Here is a 21,592-nt window from a genome sequence, read left to right on the forward strand (position 1 = left end):
TACAACGCCCCCTTATAATCCATTTTGATTCTTTCATTAAACTACAGAAAACTGTAAATTACATGAAATCCCACAGAAATATCAGATCATTTAAAAATTAAACCGTTATTGATCATGCATGTCAACCCTTATGAAAAAAGTGTGCTATTAGTAAACTAAAAATACTTTTCGTCTACTTTTATGTCTTCTCAGAAATATGCTTAAAATTGCATTTAAGTATTTGACTGTAGACTGACAGAAAAGTTGAAGTGTATTTGGCCTATACTTATACCTTAAACTTTTGATAGAGATATACTTAAAATAATAATTCAATACTTTAAGTTTACTTGGCCTGTATGCATTTACTCTTTTCATTGAGTAGCCCGCCCTATGTAATACTTTTTCACATATGGTCTTCTAAACTAAAATATTGATGCACATACTTTGAGCCAGACAAAGTCTTTGACAAAAATGTGATTTTATCAGCTTATTGTTTAAAATGTTTGCTTCTTTCAATGAAACTTGAAACCATTGATGCGATGGTACTTGACCAAACCAAAAAGGATGCTGAAGCTAGAATTTACATTGTTAAGTATACAAATAATAATACTTAAAAAAAATATGAACATAGTAGTAATTGCAAAGTACTTTAAAAACTATACTTGCAGTATAAAACTACTGAGAATACTTCATAAAGTAAAATGTACATTTGACTAGTAGATTAAACTATCAGTTCACTTTTAGTACAGATGCAGTACAATCGGGGGAAAAACTAAAGTTGTAAACTAGATGTGTACTCAGAGTTTACTACTGTTATACTTAAAGCATAAAAGTATACTTATACACTAAAAAGTGGGCTGATTTTGTCTCAAGTAATATTGAAACAGTACACTTACAATTACTTCTAGTACATTGATATTTATGTACTGAATACAAAAAGTATAGCTACTTCAAAATATACTTGAACATTACTGAAGTATACTTAATGAAATGAACTTGATGTATAGCCTACTCATGTTTGTAAGGCTATAAGTAATATAATACTATAATCTAGTTCAGTTATATTTAGAATTCATTAAAAAAAAATCCTTATCAAATGCAAAAGTCGTGGTAAAAAATATGGAAATATTAAAGCTATTGGTCGTTTTCAGTGTGGGAACCCACATGTTTGTGAAAATTTGTGCAGTGTTGGCAAAAGCATTACTGCAATAACAAAGCAATATCAATATTCAAAGTGCATTAATGTGGTTTCATAATTTACAATAGCATTCTCTTTAGTATTATGTAGTATGATAGTTTAATTCCTTCAGCTAGCCTATATTTTCCATTCTTGTTATTTTATTCTTGTAATTTTGACAATATTAGTGCGCGCGCGTGTGTGGACATGTTTATGTATAAGTATGATTTTTGTTTTTGCGGTTACACATAAAACTAAAGATATTTTCCTTTACGTTGACACTCATGCGTCAGAGCCTACGGTTGCCTGATAGCAACTTTTAGTTGTCGAGTTGTCTAAACATTTAATAATAATAAAAAATATATAAGTTGTGGAACTCTTAATCTACGTGCCATCCACGTGCTAATTTTTCGCAACAAAATCCGGATTCACACTTCCGGTTGACCGGCGCGTCGGTCTTTGCTATTGGCCCGTTTCTTCACTTCCCATAAAACCCTGCGTTGTCATTTCCTTTTCCCTTTCAGCCATTTTCCGCTAAGGACGGTATGTGCTTTTATTCTGGCTAAACATCAAATTTATCCGCTTTAATCCTCAGTATCTCTTTACTGTATGATAATTACAATAGTTCAAGCTTAAACAGTACTTTGTTTTACGTGCGTAGCTGTCTGTATTATTGATGTTTTCTTGTTTTGAGTGAGTAAACAGATCATTTTAGAGCACGGTACCCTACCGTAACTCCACACTCACGTTTCAACGGCTGTTTGGGTTGTTAAACCGCCGCTCATTAACTAGTCAAGTGTTTAAATGATTAACGCGAAATAAAAGGTTCAGTAAAAGGCTTGCAGACCTTAGAATGTTTACTGTTTTCAATAGAGCCGTTGTCTGAGCGCCGTATTTCACACGCATGCGCTCATATAGAGTCTCGTATAGTCTTCTGACTTAACAATATTTGCAAAGATGTTCTAATGGCTTTCATGAGCCAAACCACATTACTCCGCTTAAATGAATGCTCGTTGAGGTAAATGTGATTATGCTTATTGCAATTACTTGTTTTGCATTAGGAGTGAACAACCATGGCTCCCAGCCGGAATGGCATGATTTTGAACCCTCACTTCCATAAAGACTGGCAGAAGAGAGTGCGCACCTGGTTCAACCAGCCTGCCAGAAAGCTCCGCAGGTAACAAGTTTTGCTGACCAACGGGATAATAGTTCATTGAAAGTGGCAGTTTATAAAAATCCTGCTTGCTGTTATTTTTTTCTTCAGGCGCAAGGCCCGTCAGGCAAAGGCTCGCCGTATTGCTCCAAGGCCAGTTTCTGGACCTCTTCGACCAGCAGTCAGGTGTCCAACCATCCGGTATCACAACAAAGTCCGTGCCGGACGTGGTTTCACCCTGGAGGAGTTGAAGGTATTTTGGTGCCAAGTTGTGCTAGGTCTTAAAGGCTTAGGTCACCCAAAAATGTGTCGTTTACTCGTCCGTATACCGTTCCAAACCCATAAGACTTCTTCAAAACACAAATATTTTTATTGAAACCTGAGAGGTGTTGGTCTCCTTTGAAAAGTCCAGTTAACCAAATCTTAAAAGGGTCATAAAGACGTCATAAAACAAATCAGGATTTGACCGTTTAAATGCAATTCTTGTGATGAGAGATGATGGACAAGTTTAGGCTTTTGTTTACATCTAAACATTGATCCACAATAGCTTTCACTAACGGTTAATTTGGTAATCGAGCAATTATCTTGCCTATTAACCGAGTAATCCGATATTTTCTTTGTGGTAATAGAAATGGACCCAAGCTAACAATAGCCTTTGAATTTATGTAAAATACAGTATTAAAACAAGTAATCGTGTGCCGTGCTGGCAAAATGAGTCCAGGGAGCAATTTTTCATAATGGTTTTCAAATTTTCTATTAAAAAAAAACCTTCTTTATGATGCATTAGTTTGAATTGGACATGACTGAGCTACACCTGTTTGAAGTCGAGTCTGCAAAGTCAACGTTATCTCGGTTTTTTTTGAAGGTTTTAGTAAAAGTCAACCAAATATCCAAACACCCCCCTCCCCAATACCACGATTGTTTGATTTAACATTGAGACAGGCAACCTATATATTAACATCTACTGGACCACATGGATGTTTTTATAATGTTACACATCAGATGATTTTCAACAAGTTGACCAAATGTTTACTGAAGACAATTGATGTTCACGGGAATACTCGCCATGACGGATTCTTTGAAATGCTAAAATTCTGTGCATGCGTATATCGGGATTGTGCACGTGTTGAATCACGAAAGTCACTCCTCTTAGAAAACATAGATAATTTTTTGTTTATTTGGTATTTGAAGCATTGGGATCGTTAGACAAGGGCTTAATTTTGTGAGATCCTCAAAATAGACACTTTTTCTCGTTTTCCCTGTAGTTCGAAATTATCCCGTGAGCAATTCTGACTCTTGCCAGCTTGGGTCACATGGCTTTTAGTGTACATTATGTAAAAATCACCTTATGTATGTTATGTATTAACACATTCCTGCAGAGAATGCCAACAGGCCGGTGTTACACTTTAAAGCAGATCAAATCCTTCTTTAATATTGACCAAACAGCATTTAATTAAAATATTCTCTTAATCTTTACTATTTGACCACTTATGATAGAAATACTACAGGCACTGTAGTTTCTTGAACAAGAACATGTAGACATCAAAACATGCAAACTCAGAGCGAGCCGTTTTATCTTATTCTGAAATCGTAGTGAACAATAGAAAAATATTGATGAATTCTCCTGTGTTGGTGTAATATTTCTAAATGATTTCTGTTATAAATCTGAAATTGCGCATGTTGTGTTCACCGATGACTGTTATAAGAAACCCAGACTCTCAGCATATGCATAGATGGAGTTTGAGACGCTCCATGCGCATTTACTCTGTAACCTACGCTCATTTAAATAAAACTCATACTAAATCTACAGGGCATATCGTCCGTATTGTCGTATGTGGCACTTCCAGGATTTAGCCAGCTTACTCAACACAATTTGTTAAAATTGAGTACTCATAATTTAATTACGACATCCTAATCCACACACCGATCACATGTATGGTAAACATGTTTGGTATTTTTGGGTGAACTATCTCTTTAACTCCTTCCTATGTTGTTTGTTTGGTCTGCTTATTCATACAATGCACATGCAGTCATTTCAGATGACAGTCAAATGATGACAATTCTCCGGAATCTCTGTACTTCCTTGATGATCCCCTTTTGAACCCTTTTTGCTGATGACTGTTCTTGATTCTGCACTAGTGTCAGGGCTGTTCCAGCATAATCATGTCTGTAATCTGCCCTTAATCTGTCACCGTAATCTGCCCATACAGGCGGCAGGAATCAACAAAAAGGTGGCCCGCACCATTGGCATTGCCGTTGACCCTCGTCGGCGTAACCGCTCCACAGAGTCTCTGCAGACCAATGTTCAGAGGCTGAAGGAGTACCGCTCCAAACTCATCCTCTTCCCCAAGAAGTCTACTGCACCCAAGAAGGGAGACAGCACTGTAAGTGGCTTACTGCAGTTCATGAATCTGAGCTTTATAATTCATCAAATCGTATCAGAAAAGCATAATAAATTTTGCTATAATATGGCAGTTCAGAACATTTGAGTTTATTATAACAAAGAGCCGCTTCAGTGTTTGCAGTCAAGTGATGACAATTTCTCCGGAATCTCTGTACATCCTTGATGACTTTTGAACCCTTTTTAGCTGATGACTGCAAACTAAGTCATAATTCTCTAGGTTTTTTGTTGTTGTTGTTGTTTGATTTGTTTCTGCCTTTGTGTGTAGGAGGAGGAGCTCAAGATGGCTACACAGCTCACTGGACCCGTCATGCCCATCAGAAATGTATGTATTCTGACCTCATTGAAGCCTACTGTATGATTCTTGATAAGCAAAATTCACGTATTAGACTTTTAAATCGTCAACTATTGAAACTTTGCTGAACTTTTTTTTTTTACCCAATCAATGTGCTCTCTGTAGTCCTGGGGGATATTTTTTTTTTTGTTGCAAAACTTTTTTCTTAAATCTAAACATTAACTTTTTGGTTTTAACATTTCAAGATGAACACTTAATTGACTTAAGCAACTATATTTGTGAAAGTATGAAATATGATCCATTTAGTGTTGTCACGATACTGGGGTTTCTAACTTTGATACCTTGTAATAGAAATTAATTTTCAATAGTTTTTTTTCTCTCAATATCACAGGGAAAACTGCCATAGATATTTGATCCTTTTTTTTTTTATCCATTTGAGATTAAAAATTTTCAAAACATTTTCAATCTTCAATAAGTACATGACACATAACAGTAACCCATATCAATCCAGTGGTTTAATCAGTCTTCTGAAGATCCACAATCACTATTATGAACATTTAAGTTAGCCATTTATTTACACAAACATTGACCAATTACCATTTAAATGACCTCACCTAAAGGTTTGCTCACTCAGTGTATTTTTTTGTTGCAATGGCTTACATACAGCATAAGGAAGCTTGATTTAAAATTTTGATGAATTCTCTAAAAAAAGACCAGTTAAAATTCAGTATTAAAATGATGGCAAATTACAAATAGAGAGAAGCAATATCATCGAAGACGGACAGCGGTGTCCAATCCTGCAGATTTTAGTTCCACCCAGCTCCAACACATTTGCCTTGAAGTTTCTAGTGTTTCTCTGAAAGTTCAGGTGTGTTTAATAGAGGGTTGAAGCTGACCCCTTCAGGACAATGACTCTTCAGGGGAGAGTTTAGACACTGTACTAAGACATTTTTCCTCTGCATATGCTATATATGCGATTATCCTACTACATCATACTATATGATCCATAAAACCCTTGTGCATCACGCATGATACTTGACCAAAACTGCGTCCCATTTAAAAAAAGGAAAACAATTTTTTTTCTTTTTTACTGTTTAATGTCAGACTTTATTGTGTGATGTGTGGAAACTCGATGTCCTTTCCTTTGACTTTATGTATGTTATAGACTCTGTTCTTAATATATAATGTAGTGTTAAGCCACAACTGAGGATGTTTTCATATTTTCTGCAGACGTACAAGAAGGAGAAGGCCCGTGTGATCTCGGAGGATGAAAAGAACTTCAAGGCATTTGTCGGCCTGCGTATGGCCCGTGCCAATGCCCGTCTGTTCGGCATCCGTGCCAAGAGGGCAAAGGAGGCCGCTGAGCAGGACGTTGAAAAGAAGAAATAAACGTTTATTTGTATGGAACTGTCAAAAAATAAATGTCCAAAAAATCTGCCGTCTCTGGAGTAATTTCTTGGAAAACCTTTATATCATGTAGACTGCTTTGTAAAGGATGCTCAAATGGAAGTGTGATGTTTGGTGAAGTGGCACTTGTGCATAATTGAATCTCTATCAAAGTGACTTTTTGTTGTTTTTTGGAAAGTATCCCAGCATTGCTCAAGTCATTCAGTTTTGATTGAACAGACAGAGATAAAACTTAAATTATAAGTATCCTCCCAATACAGGATGACTTTAAAATATATATATTTTATGACCTTAGAAGTTTGATTAAACCATCACCATATGAGAAACATGTTTTTTTTTTTTTTTAAATATGAGGGGGGGAAAATAACTTTGTAATGGTTCATATATGACAACAATTTGGCAGCAAAAAATGCATGCTGCAGGCTTTATTTTACTGATCAAAAACGGCTCATAAGAATATGCATAAACTACTAAACTTATTTTGACCATGCAGTTTGTCATGTTTCTTTGCACCACAACTACATAATGGAAAGTACAACCATGTAATGAGATTAAATGTTTAATGCGTTTTTAATATTTAAAGGGGAAGATGCCAATGTTCCCAGGCTGAACGACACTTGGCCCGTTGTATAAACTGAGTGAGACTGTTACTCATTCTCCAGGAGATGGCAGTGTTTATCTTCACGGATGTTTTCTTGCTTGCAAGGTTTTGATTTGTAGTTTGTTAATGGCACAGTTCTGCACTAACTTAATCTAAAGAAATCTGATGGGTTTGTTGTTGTGCTGCTGTAAATGATATAGTATACATACGTATCAGAGCTTACCTTCTTCCAGATCAGGGTCAGGACTGTTATTTTCACATGCCTGTACTAGCCAGACTAGTCACCCACCCTTTAATCATCCATGTGACATTTCAAATCTGTTTTCACGTCTTCTGCACAACAAATGTTTTGCACGATGTTGGGAACCAAGCAACATTTGAGACCCTAATTTTCACTGTATGGATAGAAAGACATTTCTTGTATAGTGTTCACAGAACACAATTTAAGTCTTACAGGTTTAGAATGATGTGCGGGTGAGAAAATGACAGAATTTACATTTTGGGTGAACTACCCCTTTAATGATTTGTCATAGCTACTGAATTTGCATATTGTGCTTGTAACCTGAGGTGAAACCTTGATTAACATCTGTCAGCACAGTTTAAGTGTGGAATTTGTCTTAATGATGGAAACACAAATCAGCTAATGCTTAGAAATGCCAGCATACTCTGTCCTGAAGTGATGTCATAATGTCCAGTGGTGGTTTTTGGTGGATGAATTGGGCTGTGGGTGTATTATGCAAACATTGAATTCCCACATCATATCTATATGTGTGATTTTGAGCTGGATAATCTATATCTTTACTATCTTTATTTGTATAGCGCAAGCTCTGTTTTCTCACCTTGTTTCTCTGAGGCTTTTTAACTGGATACGAATTGGGTTATGGTTCATGTCCCAGTAGTGCTGCAGTGTCTCTGAAACTAAAGCTGAAGTGGCCTAAATCAATTATAAGTGAAGTAAAGGGACCGCTATAATTGGGGCTGTCCATCCGCAATCAATGAACCATTGGGATTTTTCCATGAAAACCTACAGATGGATCAATAAACCAAAAATATCTTGACCCAGGAGAGATGAGTGGGGAGATGATCACGTATGAGGTTACATAAGAAATGGAGAATGTGTCCTGTAGTTACCCTTGTTTTTGATTCAGTGCTGGAAAGACCACTCATTCAAATACTGGAGAAAACTACCACTATGGTTTTTCAGCTAACAATAACAGAGCTCTCAGAACAAAAATATGATCTATAAGAACATTTTCTAACATTCCCATTTAATTATGAAAACATTATTTCTGAATATTCTCTGAACATTTTAAATGGTGAACATTTAGAAAACATTCAATCTTATTATTCTTTAAACATCATGGAAATGAAACATTGAAAATATAAAATATAAAATGTTTGATGAACGTCCAGCTATAACATTTCAGAAAAAGATAATCCATGATGTTGTTGTTTTGCTAATGCTTTGAGAATATTAAAGACCTAATAACTTTCAAGAAACATTTATGAGAAGAACGCTGTTCATAACTTTGAGAGAACCTTGCCAGTTTTACCGATCATTTACATCTGCCATAAGATAACTACTTAAAACGATAACTAGTTAAACTGTAACTGGAATGTTAGCTAAAGTTCTGAAAACGCTCCCTGTCTGGGTAAAACCTTTTTTTTTATTCTTTTTTTTTTTACTGTCTATGGGTAAAACCCTTAAAGTCCCTTTAATAAGACAAGTCGTTTGACGCGGCGGCCATCTTGGAAACACCTCTCTCGGTCATGCAAGTCCACCTCCTATCTCTTTAAATAGGGAAACATCAAATTCTTCCAACACTATAAAACAACAACAACAACATCAAAACATACGATTACATTTCATATTTGAAATCACCATTGAAAGACAAAAACTGTCTCTGAACTCGATTCATGAAAAAAAAAAAAAAAAAACTAATGTGCTTGTGCAGTAGGGTAGGCTACTGTCTGTTTCTATCGCAACAAGAGCATCTGATGACAGCTACAGTGACGCCATGACTTTACTAATCAAAGAAGGCGGGGCCTAGTCACCATATTGGGCGTTGTACTTTCTCCCATTCATCAGAATGCACCATCTTCCTATAAATTGGTATTGATTGGTAAAACCCCTATTTATAAGGTTTTAAAAGAACAATAAAGTGCTACATAGAACCTTAAAAGCGTAGTTCACCCTAAAATAAAAAAGTCATAATTTACTTACTCTAGCTGTTTTGATTCTATATGTGCTTATTTATTTTTTGGACAAAATAAAATTTGTTAAAAATTGTATACTATTTTAACGAAAATCCTGACCTCGCTTGTTAGTTTTCTCTGCACGGCTACAAAAACAAGCGCCGCAGTTCACTCCCAGAAAAATCACACAAGTTGTGAGATGAATAAATATGCAACATGAAATAAAACAGCTAGAAATCCTAAAAAAAAAAAAAAAAAGTATCCATGTAGGTAAATATCTCCAGACCGGAACTAATTTGAATGATGGCGATGCTTCTTACGAGGAACACAATTGGATATATTCACCTCAGAAAAGAAGGTGCCTGGATTGTAGCTTTCATGTCGTGTTTATATATTTTATGGACGAGCGTGAGCGAGACATAAAACAATTTTAAAAAAATCTTGTTTTGTGGTACAAAAAAGAAACAACACCAATTGGTCTTACAACAAGGCTTAGGCCTAAACATAGGGCGAGTAAATTACTTCTTTTTTATTTTAGGAATAACTAGGCTAATTTAATGGTGTTATACAGAACCTTTTTTTTTATAGGTTATTTTTATTTATTTTAGTTTTTAGTATTATTTATAAATATTGGTTTTTTTTTAGGGTTTTACATAGGCCTAGCTGATAAGTTTTCAATAGAAAATTTCTATTTTTATTGAAATTGGGAATTGAAGTAAGCTGCATGAATGACAATTGGCACTGAACACACACACACAAAAAAACTAAAAAACATGCACAATCCTCTATGATGCTTTATGTGTGTATTTTAGTGTAATGGCAGTTTGCAGATGATTAGGTTGTCGGGTGTAACAGTATTTTTTTTACGGTCTATGGGTGTAACAGTAGGCTATCCGTCCGTGTAGAAATAAACACGAGTTTAGAGTTACACAATCTCTGTTCTATTTAAGTAAAACAATTAAGCACATGAAGGCCAAATCAATGAAGAAATGGTTACAGATTAAAAAATTAATATTTGATTATTTCAGTAGATGTCCCCCCTCCGATTGATGTCATCCCGCTTGCCCTTCTCATCAGGATTCTTCATGGAGTGGCTCTTGATGTTCTCTTATTTTCTTCTGAATCGCAGACGCTGAATTAGCAGAGCCGGGTTAAGATGATCAGCACATTGGCCGCAAGACCACGGTGAACTTCTTATTTTGCAGAAACTAAATAGCACTTTACCTCTGATAAGCCCATTCCATTATCTCTCCCACTTCACTTCCCAACCAATATAAAATAATGGCTCCAAAAAAAATTCTCTCTCACACTGATGCCATTAAAAAGCTATGCATTTTAATTTCCCCAAATTATGATGTAATTATTATGCCCTTTTGGCCTAATCAAAAAACAAAAACAACATGTTATTCAGCAGTGGCTAAGTTTAAGAAGAAGCTATACTTAGTGCAAAGTGTTTGCACCTCAGTGTAGGCTATATTATAAAACAATGCAATAATAACAACGTAATAAGTCTATGTTATTATATTTATTAAAATCATGCCACCTTATTTTGTTTTTCTTGTCTCTAAAGCCCTCCCCTACCCGGCCGATACACACTCTAATCCCGCTATTCTATACCCATTAGGCACTTTGGAGGACTTTATTTCCTCTTTTCAAATATTTTCTTAATTTTTATTTTTAATGAACTGCTCTCTTAGCTGTGATGAGAAAAGGGAGAAGAATGAGTTCAGAAATAGGGCTTATTCGATATCGGGTCGGTTGCAGCAAAAGCTAACGCCACCCGTCTTCCTGACCCTGTTATCAGTTGGATTTTGTCTGGCTAAATCAGACTATTGGTTGGCGGAGTTAGTGTAAATAGCATCTGTTACAAGGCAGATTTATGAAAAGCACACTGAGCTCTGATTGGTCGGCTGGGCCAGTGTGTTGTGATTGCTCAAACACTTCAAGCTTGTTTGGGAAATGTCACATTTGTCACAACTTTATTTTTTATGTTTATTTCTTATTATTAATCTAAAGGACCTTTTGTTCACTATAAAGATCCTTTTGTGCGATAGAAAGTTCCATGGGTGTTTATGGTTCTTCATGGAGCCAGAGTGATCAATAAAAAAGCTTTTATTTTTTAATGAGTGCAACTGTCCTATCTAAAAAGTAATAATTATTAAGGACAAAATTGTGGGTGGACAAAAAAAGGTTTTACCTCTATGCAGTAATTGTCAATAATTATCAATTGCTCTGCTAGAAATGAGACTTAACTGATTATGAAGTTATGTTATATCCTGTCTGGTGTTTAGATGCATCCATAATGCTCAATAAACAAATGACAGGAAACTCCCTCCAATTTAACGAGACTATCGTTTCTAATTCATCTCAAAAGCTACAAGATCTAATGGCACTCTTATATTTGTGATAAAGACAAATTTGCTAGGACTTTTGTGCTTTTTGAAAATCACACAAACTAATCATAGTCAGATGGTATCTTAAAATAATATTATGTAAGAATGGTCTAACAATGCTATTTTCATCGCTTTTGCCATTATGCCGCTAAGCCATTATGCCCCCCCCCCCCCCAACCAAAAAGAAAAAGAATGCATCAGCTAACAGCATAAAAGCATTTCAATAACTCTTGAGCCTTCAACATCTTGCTCATGTGGCCAGGCTGATATGACACACACTGGCATTAGACTCCGAGACCCTGATAACATCTACATGACATTAACCAGTTCAACAAAAACAGGAGCCTTTGTGTCTTTCAGTAACACGTGTATATAATGACAATGAAAATCATCACACACACACACACACACACACACACACACACACACACACACACACACACACACACACACACACACACACACACACACACACACACACACACACACACACACACACACACACACACACACACACACACACACACACACACACACACACACACACACACACACACACACACACACACACACACACACACACACACACACGTCGTGTTTCCATGTTTTATGGGGACTTTCCACAGGCGTAATGGATTTCATACTGTACAAACCGTATTTTCTATCCCCTTACACAGCCCCTAAACCTAAACCTACCCATCACAGGAAACATTATGCATTTTTACTTTCTCCAAAAAAACTCCTTCTGTGTGATTTATAAGATGTTTTCCTCATGGGGACCTAAAAATGCCCCCACAAGGACAAGGATTTTGGATATTGCCATCTTTGTGGGGACATGTTGTCCCCATAACGTAGGGATTACCAGGCCACACACGCACACACGCACGCACCCACACACGCACGCACCCACACACGCACACACGCACACACACACACACACACACACACACACACACACACACACACACACACACACACACACACACACACACACACACACACACACACACACACACACACACACACACACACACACACACACACACACACACAGTGCTCTCCACTAATATTGGCACCCTTGACAAGGATTTCGGATATTGCCATCTTTGTGGGGACATTTTGCCCCAATAACGTAGGGATTACCAGGCCACGCACGCACGCACGCACGCACGCACGCACGCACGCACGCACACACACACACACACACAGTGCTCTCCACTAATATTGGCACCCTTGGTAAATATGAGCAAAGGCGGCTGTGAAAATAAATCTGCATTGTTTATCCTTTTGATCTTTAATTCAAAAACTGCACACAATTCTAACCTTTCATTGAAGTAAAACAATTAAATCTGGAGGGAACATCTCATTACGAAATAAATGTTTTTCTCCAATGCATGTTGGCCACAATTATTGGCACCCAAATATTGCAACTCCTTTTCCCAAGATAATAGCTCTAAATCTTTTTCTGTAACACCTGATGAGTTTGGAGAACATCTGACCAGAGATCATTCCTCCATACAGAATCTCTCCAGATCCTTCAGATTCAAAGATCCATGTTAGTGCTTCTTCTCTTCAGTTCATCACTCGTTCTCTAAAGGGTTCAGGTCAGGAGATGGGACGGTCATGGTAGAAGCTTCATTTTGTGCTCAGTGACACATTTGTGTGTTGATTTTGATGTTTGTTTTGGATCGTTGTCCCGATGGAAGATTATAAGATATCATTTCTAGCAGAGGCTGTCAGGTTTAGATTTGTTATCTGTTTGTATTTGCTAGACTCCATGAGATCATGTGTCTGAACAAGATGTCCAGGATGTCCTCCGACAACAACAAAAAAAATATCGTGGCCAACATGCATTGGAGAAAAAAATTATTTCATAATGAGGATACATATACAAACACACTTCCAACTGTTTAACTTCAATAAGACGTAAATTTTGATATTTTTTTAAATTTAAATTCAAAAGGATAAACAATACAGATTAATTTTCACAGCCGCCTTTTCTCATATTTACTAAGGGTGCCAATATTAGTGGAGGGCACTGTAAATGTCAGTACTTCAATGGTTTTGAATTATATAGCAACATTTCTAGCCGAGTGGAATTTATTTGAAAGGAAATCAAATAAGTCTTAAAATAAGTTTAAAAAATAAAATAATCAAATCTGTCAAAATCTCATCATAATTCCTTTCAGGAAGTGCATTAAACTGGAAGGAAAAGTTTGCTCTGTTGAGTAAGGAAGTATATTAAATGTCCAGTTCTATAATTTTGTATGATATTGTTTGTATCGGTGTCAACTCTCTTACCTCAAACTCGCATCAGGGATTTTATTAACCCATTATATCCATACGTTTATAGCTTATTTATATTATAATTAAGTGTATTATAAATATATTAAAGTAATATATTTGACTTTATAACATGTTACATATGGATATTTTTCTTACAAAAACACATCTTTTCACTTCAGAAGGCCTTTATTAACTCCCCGGAGCTGTGTGGAGTACGTTTATAATGGATGGACGCACTTTTTTGGGCTTCAAATTTTGGGCTGCCATTGCCATTATAAAGCTTGGATTATCCAGGACATTTTTAAATATAACTCTGATTGTATTCGTCTTAAAGAACAATGTCACACACACTTGAAGCTGAGAAAATCATTTTCATTTTTGGGTGAACTATCTCTTTAAACCTAGCCACCAAACATGTCACTGACCTTACCAGTATCAATGCAATAGCAGCAACTGTGTTATGCAAGATGAACACAGTAAGCACCTATAACTTATTTAAGTAAATAATATGACATCTAATACGTGTGACTGAAATCTTTTATAGATTTTTTTTTATTATTTTTTTATTTTTGTAAATCAACAAAAGACATTATGAGACATAAAAATGATTTCTGCACATTCATTCAAGCTTGGTAGAGTGTGGTCCAAACTGACGTCAAAGCCTTTCTCCCGCTGAGGGTGTCTGATCAAGAAGCGCTTTAATTCACTCCAATGTGGCTCTTCAACGTAACATGACGGCAAAGCCGAGCTAGCGCGCGGTGGGCATGTGTCTCACACACACAAACACACACACACACTCTCTCTCTCCCTCACACACACACACAAACACACAGTGAGAAAAGAAGCAGCAGCAACACCGGGTAAGAACACATCTCTCTTATTTATAGTCATGTGTTTTGTTATTATTATCCTTTTGCATATGCGATGTTAATGATGATTAGGGCCATAGGGTGTGACAATTAACTTGCCAGTGATTGCAAGTCTTAGCGAAAAGATAAAGGAGACAGTAACTTAAATAGACAATAAACTGCATTCATTAATCGACACATGCATGCGAGTTTGACAAATAATAGAGGATATAAAGAGGGTTGTGTGCCAGATGCGTTGCTGACGCGCGCGCACGAGAGAAGTTGGACTACTAAAGTGTAGCCTAATCTATTAACGCTCCCTTCATGGAAGGTTATACTTTTATTCACGCCATTTAAACTGCATTATTTGCGTTAAACGGGAAAAGTATTCTTTTTGCATACTAAAATAATGTGAAAGAGCCAGTTACGTGAAGATCAGATTTGCTCGTTTAACTTGTGGTTCCAATATTATTTCATGCTCAAGGGATAGCAAGTGTCTTTTCTTGTAGCCTATAACGCACGAAAGAGCTCTAACCGTGCTGTAATTTGCTCGCTAGAACGGCTCGATTGGCTCTTCTAGTAAAGTGGATAGATGCGAGACGAGCTGTCCGCGGGCTGCGGTGCTGAACCAAGAGCACTGGAGCACTTTGCCGGCTATATTTACTCGTCTCCTTTGTTTAGTTGATCATTTAAAGGGTGAGTAGCTAATGCATAAAACACACCATTAATGTTAAGTGGTAATGTGATGATGAAATATGACCGCGGGGTACGAATTATAGGGGGCGGGTTGGCTTGAACGCAGCAAAGGAAGTCAAAACAGAAGATTGGCGAGGGTCTTAAAACTGCACAGTCTTGCTGAGTTTTATTACAAAGTTACATGACAAGTTAGTCAGAGCGCTTAAAAAGATCAAGGCGAGGAGAAATCGCATTCGCCTGGGAGACATCCACACATAACGCGCTTTGGCACAAATCGCCAGTGGAATTTCAAACACCGCGAGGTCTGGAGACGCGGGGTTTTTCTAATTTGAACTTTTTAAACTTTTAGAACGCCACGTCATGCGCAAGATGATGCAAACGAATCTATGTTTACGAAAAACAAAACAAAACAACATTAGAAAAGCAGCTCAGAGGAGTGCAAAAACGCCGCGTTCTGTGTGCACGATTTGGTTGCTGTCACTGGGGCGGTACTTTGAGGGACAAAACCAGAAAGGAACTAATATGCACTCGTAAAGTACTGATATGTACATTTTAAGGTACTAATATGTACAATTTAGGGGCGAGTGAGGTACAAAGATGCACCTTTTCGCTTTTGTACTTTAGGGTACCACCTCAGTGACAGCACTACCTTTTTTTCTAAAAGTGTATCGGTGGTTCTCAAACCGGTCTTGGGACCCCTCCACCTCTGCACATTTGTCTCCCTAATCACATCTGACTGTCCAAGACTTGAATTTGGTGTTTCACGAGGGAAATGTGCAATGGTGGGGGTCCCCGGCAGGTTTGAGAAGCACTGATGAATCCCACTATGAAGAGAATCAAATAGCCTCGCCTACTTTAATGAAAAAAACTTAACAGAACATAAAGCGGTACACCAAACTATCACACACGAGAACTGACAAAGTACTCAGGGCATAAATGTATAGAACAAACAAAGGGAACTAATTACCAGCTGAACAGAATGACTAATCAAGGAGACTAATGAGAACTCAGGCAAGCGGTTTAACAGAAACATAGCAAACAAGACAAGGGTGTGTTTACACGACTACGATGTACTTAAACAGATGAAAGCGTTGTCAAAGCCATCACTGTTCACACCATAGACTGCAAAACAAGGTGGATGATGCACCTTTACTCTCTTCCGTTGTAAAAAAAAAAAGAAAAGAAAAAAGCCGCCAATACCCCAATATGGAGCGGACATCTTGCGCTGAGTGTTAAGTGGAGCCATGTATCAAGGTCCCACCCACAGGATCAGTTAGTAGCCTACAGTTTACTGCAGAACGATGCATGTAGAAAATTAGTTATATCTTCAAACTCCTCCTGCAAACCTGAAAAAGTCAGTTGGCGCCTCTGTGATAGTAGGCTATTTCGCTCAGAAGAGTATCTCAGCAGTGTATTTTGTTGGTAGGCTATGCACATTTTGTCTGATATGATAAACCAATACAGAAAGCATTTTTGCAGTAGGATGCGCCTTTTTAAAAATAGCTTTCTATTGGCAGCTTTCGTTTTGCGTGCTGTTTATGCACCTCGGGTGCCTCGCATTTTAGCCATATGAGTTGCTAAAAATCACCAGGAATGCGCCCGACGTCATCACGGTTTTCCACATTTCCGGAGATCGGGCCTTCTGTTGTGGTGACGGTTTACCTTGATTTGACTTGATTCGCTGATTCGAGGGTTGCCTATCAGCGCACTTTTCTTTTCGAAATTAAAAAAACTTCAACAAAAAGGAAGGGTGGTGAGCCTTCAAACATGAAAAACATGTTCTGTCTGATCTGGGCTTAATTCTTTATATTTGAAAGCCGATAACAGATATATTGGCTGATGAATCTAAATTTTCGAGTTTTGAGAGCCTGATTACAAAATCAGAAGTCTCACCATTAAAAGCCATGACCCAAGCACACATTATAATGTTCTCATTTTAATTTGATGTATTTTACTTTTTTGTAATGATTCCAATATTTCAAACAATTCAAAACCATCATGTGTCTCAGCTGAAGGAAATAAACTATTATTTGTATTTATTTAGTTTGTCTCATATTCCGTTAGATTACTAGCCTAAAAATCTAGACGCACCCTAGCGGCAGCAAATCTAATCTGCCTGCGTGTGTCGTCTAGCAACTCTCAATACCCTTCTGAGCTGTAATCGCCAAACTCTTGTCGGGCCAATCACAACGTGTATAGAGTCGGTGGGCGGGGCCATAATGACGACGGCCGAGTTGCGTTTGCGTGCTTCTAGTAAACACAGAAACTGGCGAACGGCGGCGGTCTTTCGAATCAGTTTCGACCGCGACTCTGGAAGATTTGGAGTTAAGCTTTTCTCTGAGAAAAGAACAAAGAGCGGCACTGAAGTCATTCTTAAAAAGGGAAGATGTGTTCTGAGTTTTGCCGACCGGATACGGCGAATGTTTAATCTATGAACAAGCTCCTTTTCGTTGCTCTGGTTGGTTGTAGCACTATCGTATCGCGTGCAGAGGGAGTTTGAAAGACAACCGTTTATCCCGCCCCTCGGATTGAGCCCTGTCTATTGTGAGTTTCCAGACCAAACATCTTGATGTGGGTCTGGTTTATCAGGCTATTAGATTACATGTTGAGGGCTTGTTTTATGAGCAATACTTCATCCAGCCACCTGGGGGCGATCTTCACTATTCAGGGGTCCGTTCTTCATACCTCGCTTAATACATGTGAGATGATTTAACAGATCTCAGATCTTCTAATCGTGTTAACTGATCTCTGGATAATTTGGTCCTTCAAACAAATTTGCGGATTGGATTCAAATATCTGGATTAAATTATCTAAGATTACTGTGCGTTCTTGTGTTCACTGAAGAGGGCAGATGGCCTGACAAGCCAGACCCACATCAAGATATTTGGTCTGGAAACTCACCATTGACAGCTCAATCCGAGGGGCGGGATAAACGGTTGTCTTTCAAACTCACTCTGCACGCGACAGGATAGCGCTACAACCAACCAGAGCAACGAAGGTGAAGCAGAGCTTGTTGACAGATTAAACTTTCGCTGTATCCGGTCGGCTAAACTCCGAACACATCTTCCCTTTTTAAGAATGACTTCAGTGCCGTTCTTTGTTCTTTTCTCAGAGAAAAGCTTAACTCCAAGTCTTCCAGAGTCGCGGTCAGAGCTGATTCGAGAGACCGCTCGAATTGGCCCGACCAGAGTTTGGCGTTTACAGCTCAGAAGGGTATTGAGAGTTGCCAGACGACACTCGCGGGCAGATTAGATTTTCTGCCGCTAGGGTGCGTCTAGATTTCTAGGGGCAGATGCATCGCTACCTAAAACCATGATCAGCAATGCAGCGATTGGCTGGCGTCAAGACAACGTAATGACATCATATAATTAAAAAAGCTACCTGACAAAAAACTTGACAAAACAAAAAACAAAAAACCCCACAAATTTCTGGACCTTTATAAGGAAACATCCAAACAACCAAAACCAACATACATGTTATAATAGATAAATATTTTTAACATAATTCCCAATTATTTATATTCACGATTTTATAGTATTTGTACACCCATTTTTATTTCAATGTTGTAATTAGCAATTTGTAAAAAAAATTGCAGATTTGTTACATGACAGCATTAATAGTTTGTTAAGGGTCAAGATCAACTTCTCTGCATCTCCTGTGCTTCATCAAGCCATCCCATAATATCCGTCATCACTCAAATTAATGCACAGCTCAGAGTAACGTTACTGCATATGTGTAAGACTCCAATCAAATTATCCGAAGATAATACTATTCCAAAAATAATTATTCCATCACAAATAAATCTCTCAATCAAGTGACTGTCTATAGTATACACCTTTTACACAACAATATTTTCAAATAAACTTTTATATTATTATTATTGAAAATGATTATTGCCCCTGGTTCAGTAATGAACTCTTGTGATAAAGTAGCAGTGGCTGGGACAGATTTTAAATATCACTTCAAGATGCAATCTAATCCTGAAATAACTTTACGGTCCTGTTGCTATGACAACAAGTCCAGGATGAGCGTCAAGGAACCAAAGAATCCGAGATCATGCCAAATAGTCAATAAACAAATCCAGCTAACTGAGTTAGCGACGTACGAAGAACGGACCCCTGGACTTGTTTGGCACTCTTGGTTCACACGGATCTGTAAATACGATTAAGAACTCTGTATTATGCATGCCAGGCCAATAGTTGGCGATGTCATTTTGTAAATAGAAACGTGACATAACAGTTTTCACAAATTGACATTTTTGTTGCATACATAGAGACGGTAAAGGTATTGTTTTCATAACTTTCATAACTTTTCATAATTGCATTTTGCAAGGTTTGTCGTGTAAATGAACGGCCAGAACAGATAAAAATATTTCATTTTAACTTAAAAATGGTGTATATATAAATAACAGAATATACACGGTACACACAACCCCTTCATATGGCAATGGTATTCCCAGCGCTCACTTTTCCTCAGCTTATATTTTCACTTAGGTACCTTGTATTCCCTATATTCATTGTAAGCTGATAGTCTGGCTTCAGTGCTTTTGTCCATTCATTGGATGTTAAAATGAAATCATACAACCTTAAATGTCTTACCCTCTTATTTCTTGCTTAGGAGTCTGTTGTGAAGAGGCTGTCAACTGAAGGTCTCATCTGGGATTTTCCTGTTGTAACACTAATGGACATCTCTGATTTACAACATCCCATTTGATCCCTTTAAATCTGAACCATTCCCAGAAGCCCATTCTCCTCTAATGCGAATCAGAGATAGAGATGTCTCTTTGTAAAGAACTTTAAGTCAAACTGACAGGTTCTTTTTTGAGACATTCCACATCTTTTGCGTTACAAAGAAACAACACGCGGTCACATTTAAAGGTAGACTCCCTGAATGGGAGAGCCCCGCTTCAATCAAACTGAGGCTTTTAAAGATCGCCCTGTTGATACTGCCATCTCCCGTCTCCCGCTGACCCTCCGCACTCAACTTTCTGTCAGGATGAGTGACTCACAGGAAGCGACGTCCCCGGTGGCAGGCATAGGAGGGCCTGTCGCTTGTGTTTCCAAGGTGGAGCTGCGTGTTTCCTGCAAGTCCCTGTTGGACCGGGACACGCTCAATAAGTCCGACCCCTGCGTCATCCTCATGGTACAGAACCAAGGTCAATGGACTGAAGTGAGTTTTCCTTTTTTCCTCCTTATTGCAGCTTGATTAGGTCTTTACACTATTGGAATATTTATTGTACAATATCGGTTTTGTTTTAATGCAGTTCAGTTTTAAATACTGGTCAACCAATGTTTTTTTCCTCACCTTTTTTTATGGCTGTGGCTGATATCTAGGGAGCAGTGTGGCCACCAATTGATAAAACACAAATATATTGCAAACCATTTTAAAGGGGTGATGAATTGAGAAATCAACTTTCCCTTGAGCGTTGTTATGTAAAAGGTCATGGTAATATAAAAATATCCTGTAAGTTTTACAGCTGAAAACTTCCTTGTTAGTCAAAGAAAAGCTTTTATAGACAGCAGGCCCAGAAAACGATCGTGTTCGCATCTTGACGTCATCTAGTGGCGAACTCAAGGGATCACGCTAGCCAGCAGCAATAAACATGCTGAAGAAGATAGCAAGATACCAATAGCAAGGTTTGTGTGCTCGCTTCATTTCACTGCAGAAAAACAAGTCTCAGGTGGATTTGCAGACACAATGTTGTGCTTTCTATATTGGATCCGACAGGAATGATGCAACAAACTTATGTGAGTAAAACGTCTTTTTTATATGTAGGCCTAATAGTATTCCCGGGTCTGTAAGTTTTCCAGGCTATCAAAATGTACGGCCATCGGTAGAAATAATTTTAAATCTGGGCATGCACGTGCACGTGTGTGTGTGTGTGTGTGTGTGTGTGTATGTGTTCACGCTTATATCCACAGATTGTGCGGGCCATGTAATACAGAAATAATATACCAAACAATCGTGGGTGGATGAGAAATAAATCAATCATTGTGTTTTCTAGATAAAGACATTTATGAGCCCTGTGAGAGAATCATTCCGATTGCCGCTTTCAGAGCAATCTCTCCTAGCCTGACAAGCCAGACCCACATCAAGATGTTTGGTCTGGAAACTCACCATTGACAGGGCTCAATCTGAGGGGCGGGATAAACGGTTGTCT

General features: G+C 37.9%; 2 protein-coding genes and 2 non-coding genes across 5 annotated transcripts in view; all 4 read left to right on the plus strand.

The window, feature by feature from the left end:
- The first annotated feature begins 1,655 nt into the window (after positions 1–1,655).
- Positions 1,656–6,440, plus strand: rpl13 (ribosomal protein L13). The gene is made up of 6 exons (XM_067415601.1): positions 1,656–1,699; positions 2,218–2,333; positions 2,421–2,562; positions 4,520–4,693; positions 4,979–5,035; positions 6,236–6,440. Exons 2-6 carry the CDS (start codon positions 2,230–2,232, stop codon positions 6,392–6,394), a joined length of 636 nt encoding a protein of 211 aa, XP_067271702.1. The 5' UTR covers positions 1,656–1,699; positions 2,218–2,229; the 3' UTR covers positions 6,395–6,440.
- LOC137089006 (small nucleolar RNA MBII-202) lies at positions 4,361–4,443 on the plus strand. The gene has a single exon (XR_010907625.1). It is a non-coding gene; the product is annotated as a small nucleolar RNA MBII-202 (small nucleolar RNA).
- LOC137089013 (small nucleolar RNA MBII-202) lies at positions 4,841–4,920 on the plus strand. The gene has a single exon (XR_010907627.1). It is a non-coding gene; the product is annotated as a small nucleolar RNA MBII-202 (small nucleolar RNA).
- An 8,149-nt stretch (positions 6,441–14,589) lies between the features above and the next one.
- cpne7 (copine VII) overlaps positions 14,590–21,592 on the plus strand; it is a 98,327-nt gene continuing 91,324 nt past the window's right edge. The window contains exons 1-2 of one of the 2 annotated variants that reach the window (XM_067415203.1): positions 14,590–14,748; positions 20,050–20,601. In XM_067415203.1, the coding sequence (XP_067271304.1) occupies positions 20,323–20,601 (279 nt within the window). In that variant the 5' untranslated portion in view covers positions 14,590–14,748; positions 20,050–20,322. Of the gene's footprint in view, positions 14,749–15,308; positions 15,433–20,049; positions 20,602–21,592 lie in introns of those variants that run through there. The other variant, XM_067415292.1, reaches the window with a different exon arrangement.

This window comes from Pseudorasbora parva, chromosome 1, assembly GCF_024679245.1.
Source record: "Pseudorasbora parva isolate DD20220531a chromosome 1, ASM2467924v1, whole genome shotgun sequence".
Lineage (NCBI taxonomy): Eukaryota > Metazoa > Chordata > Actinopteri > Cypriniformes > Gobionidae > Pseudorasbora > Pseudorasbora parva.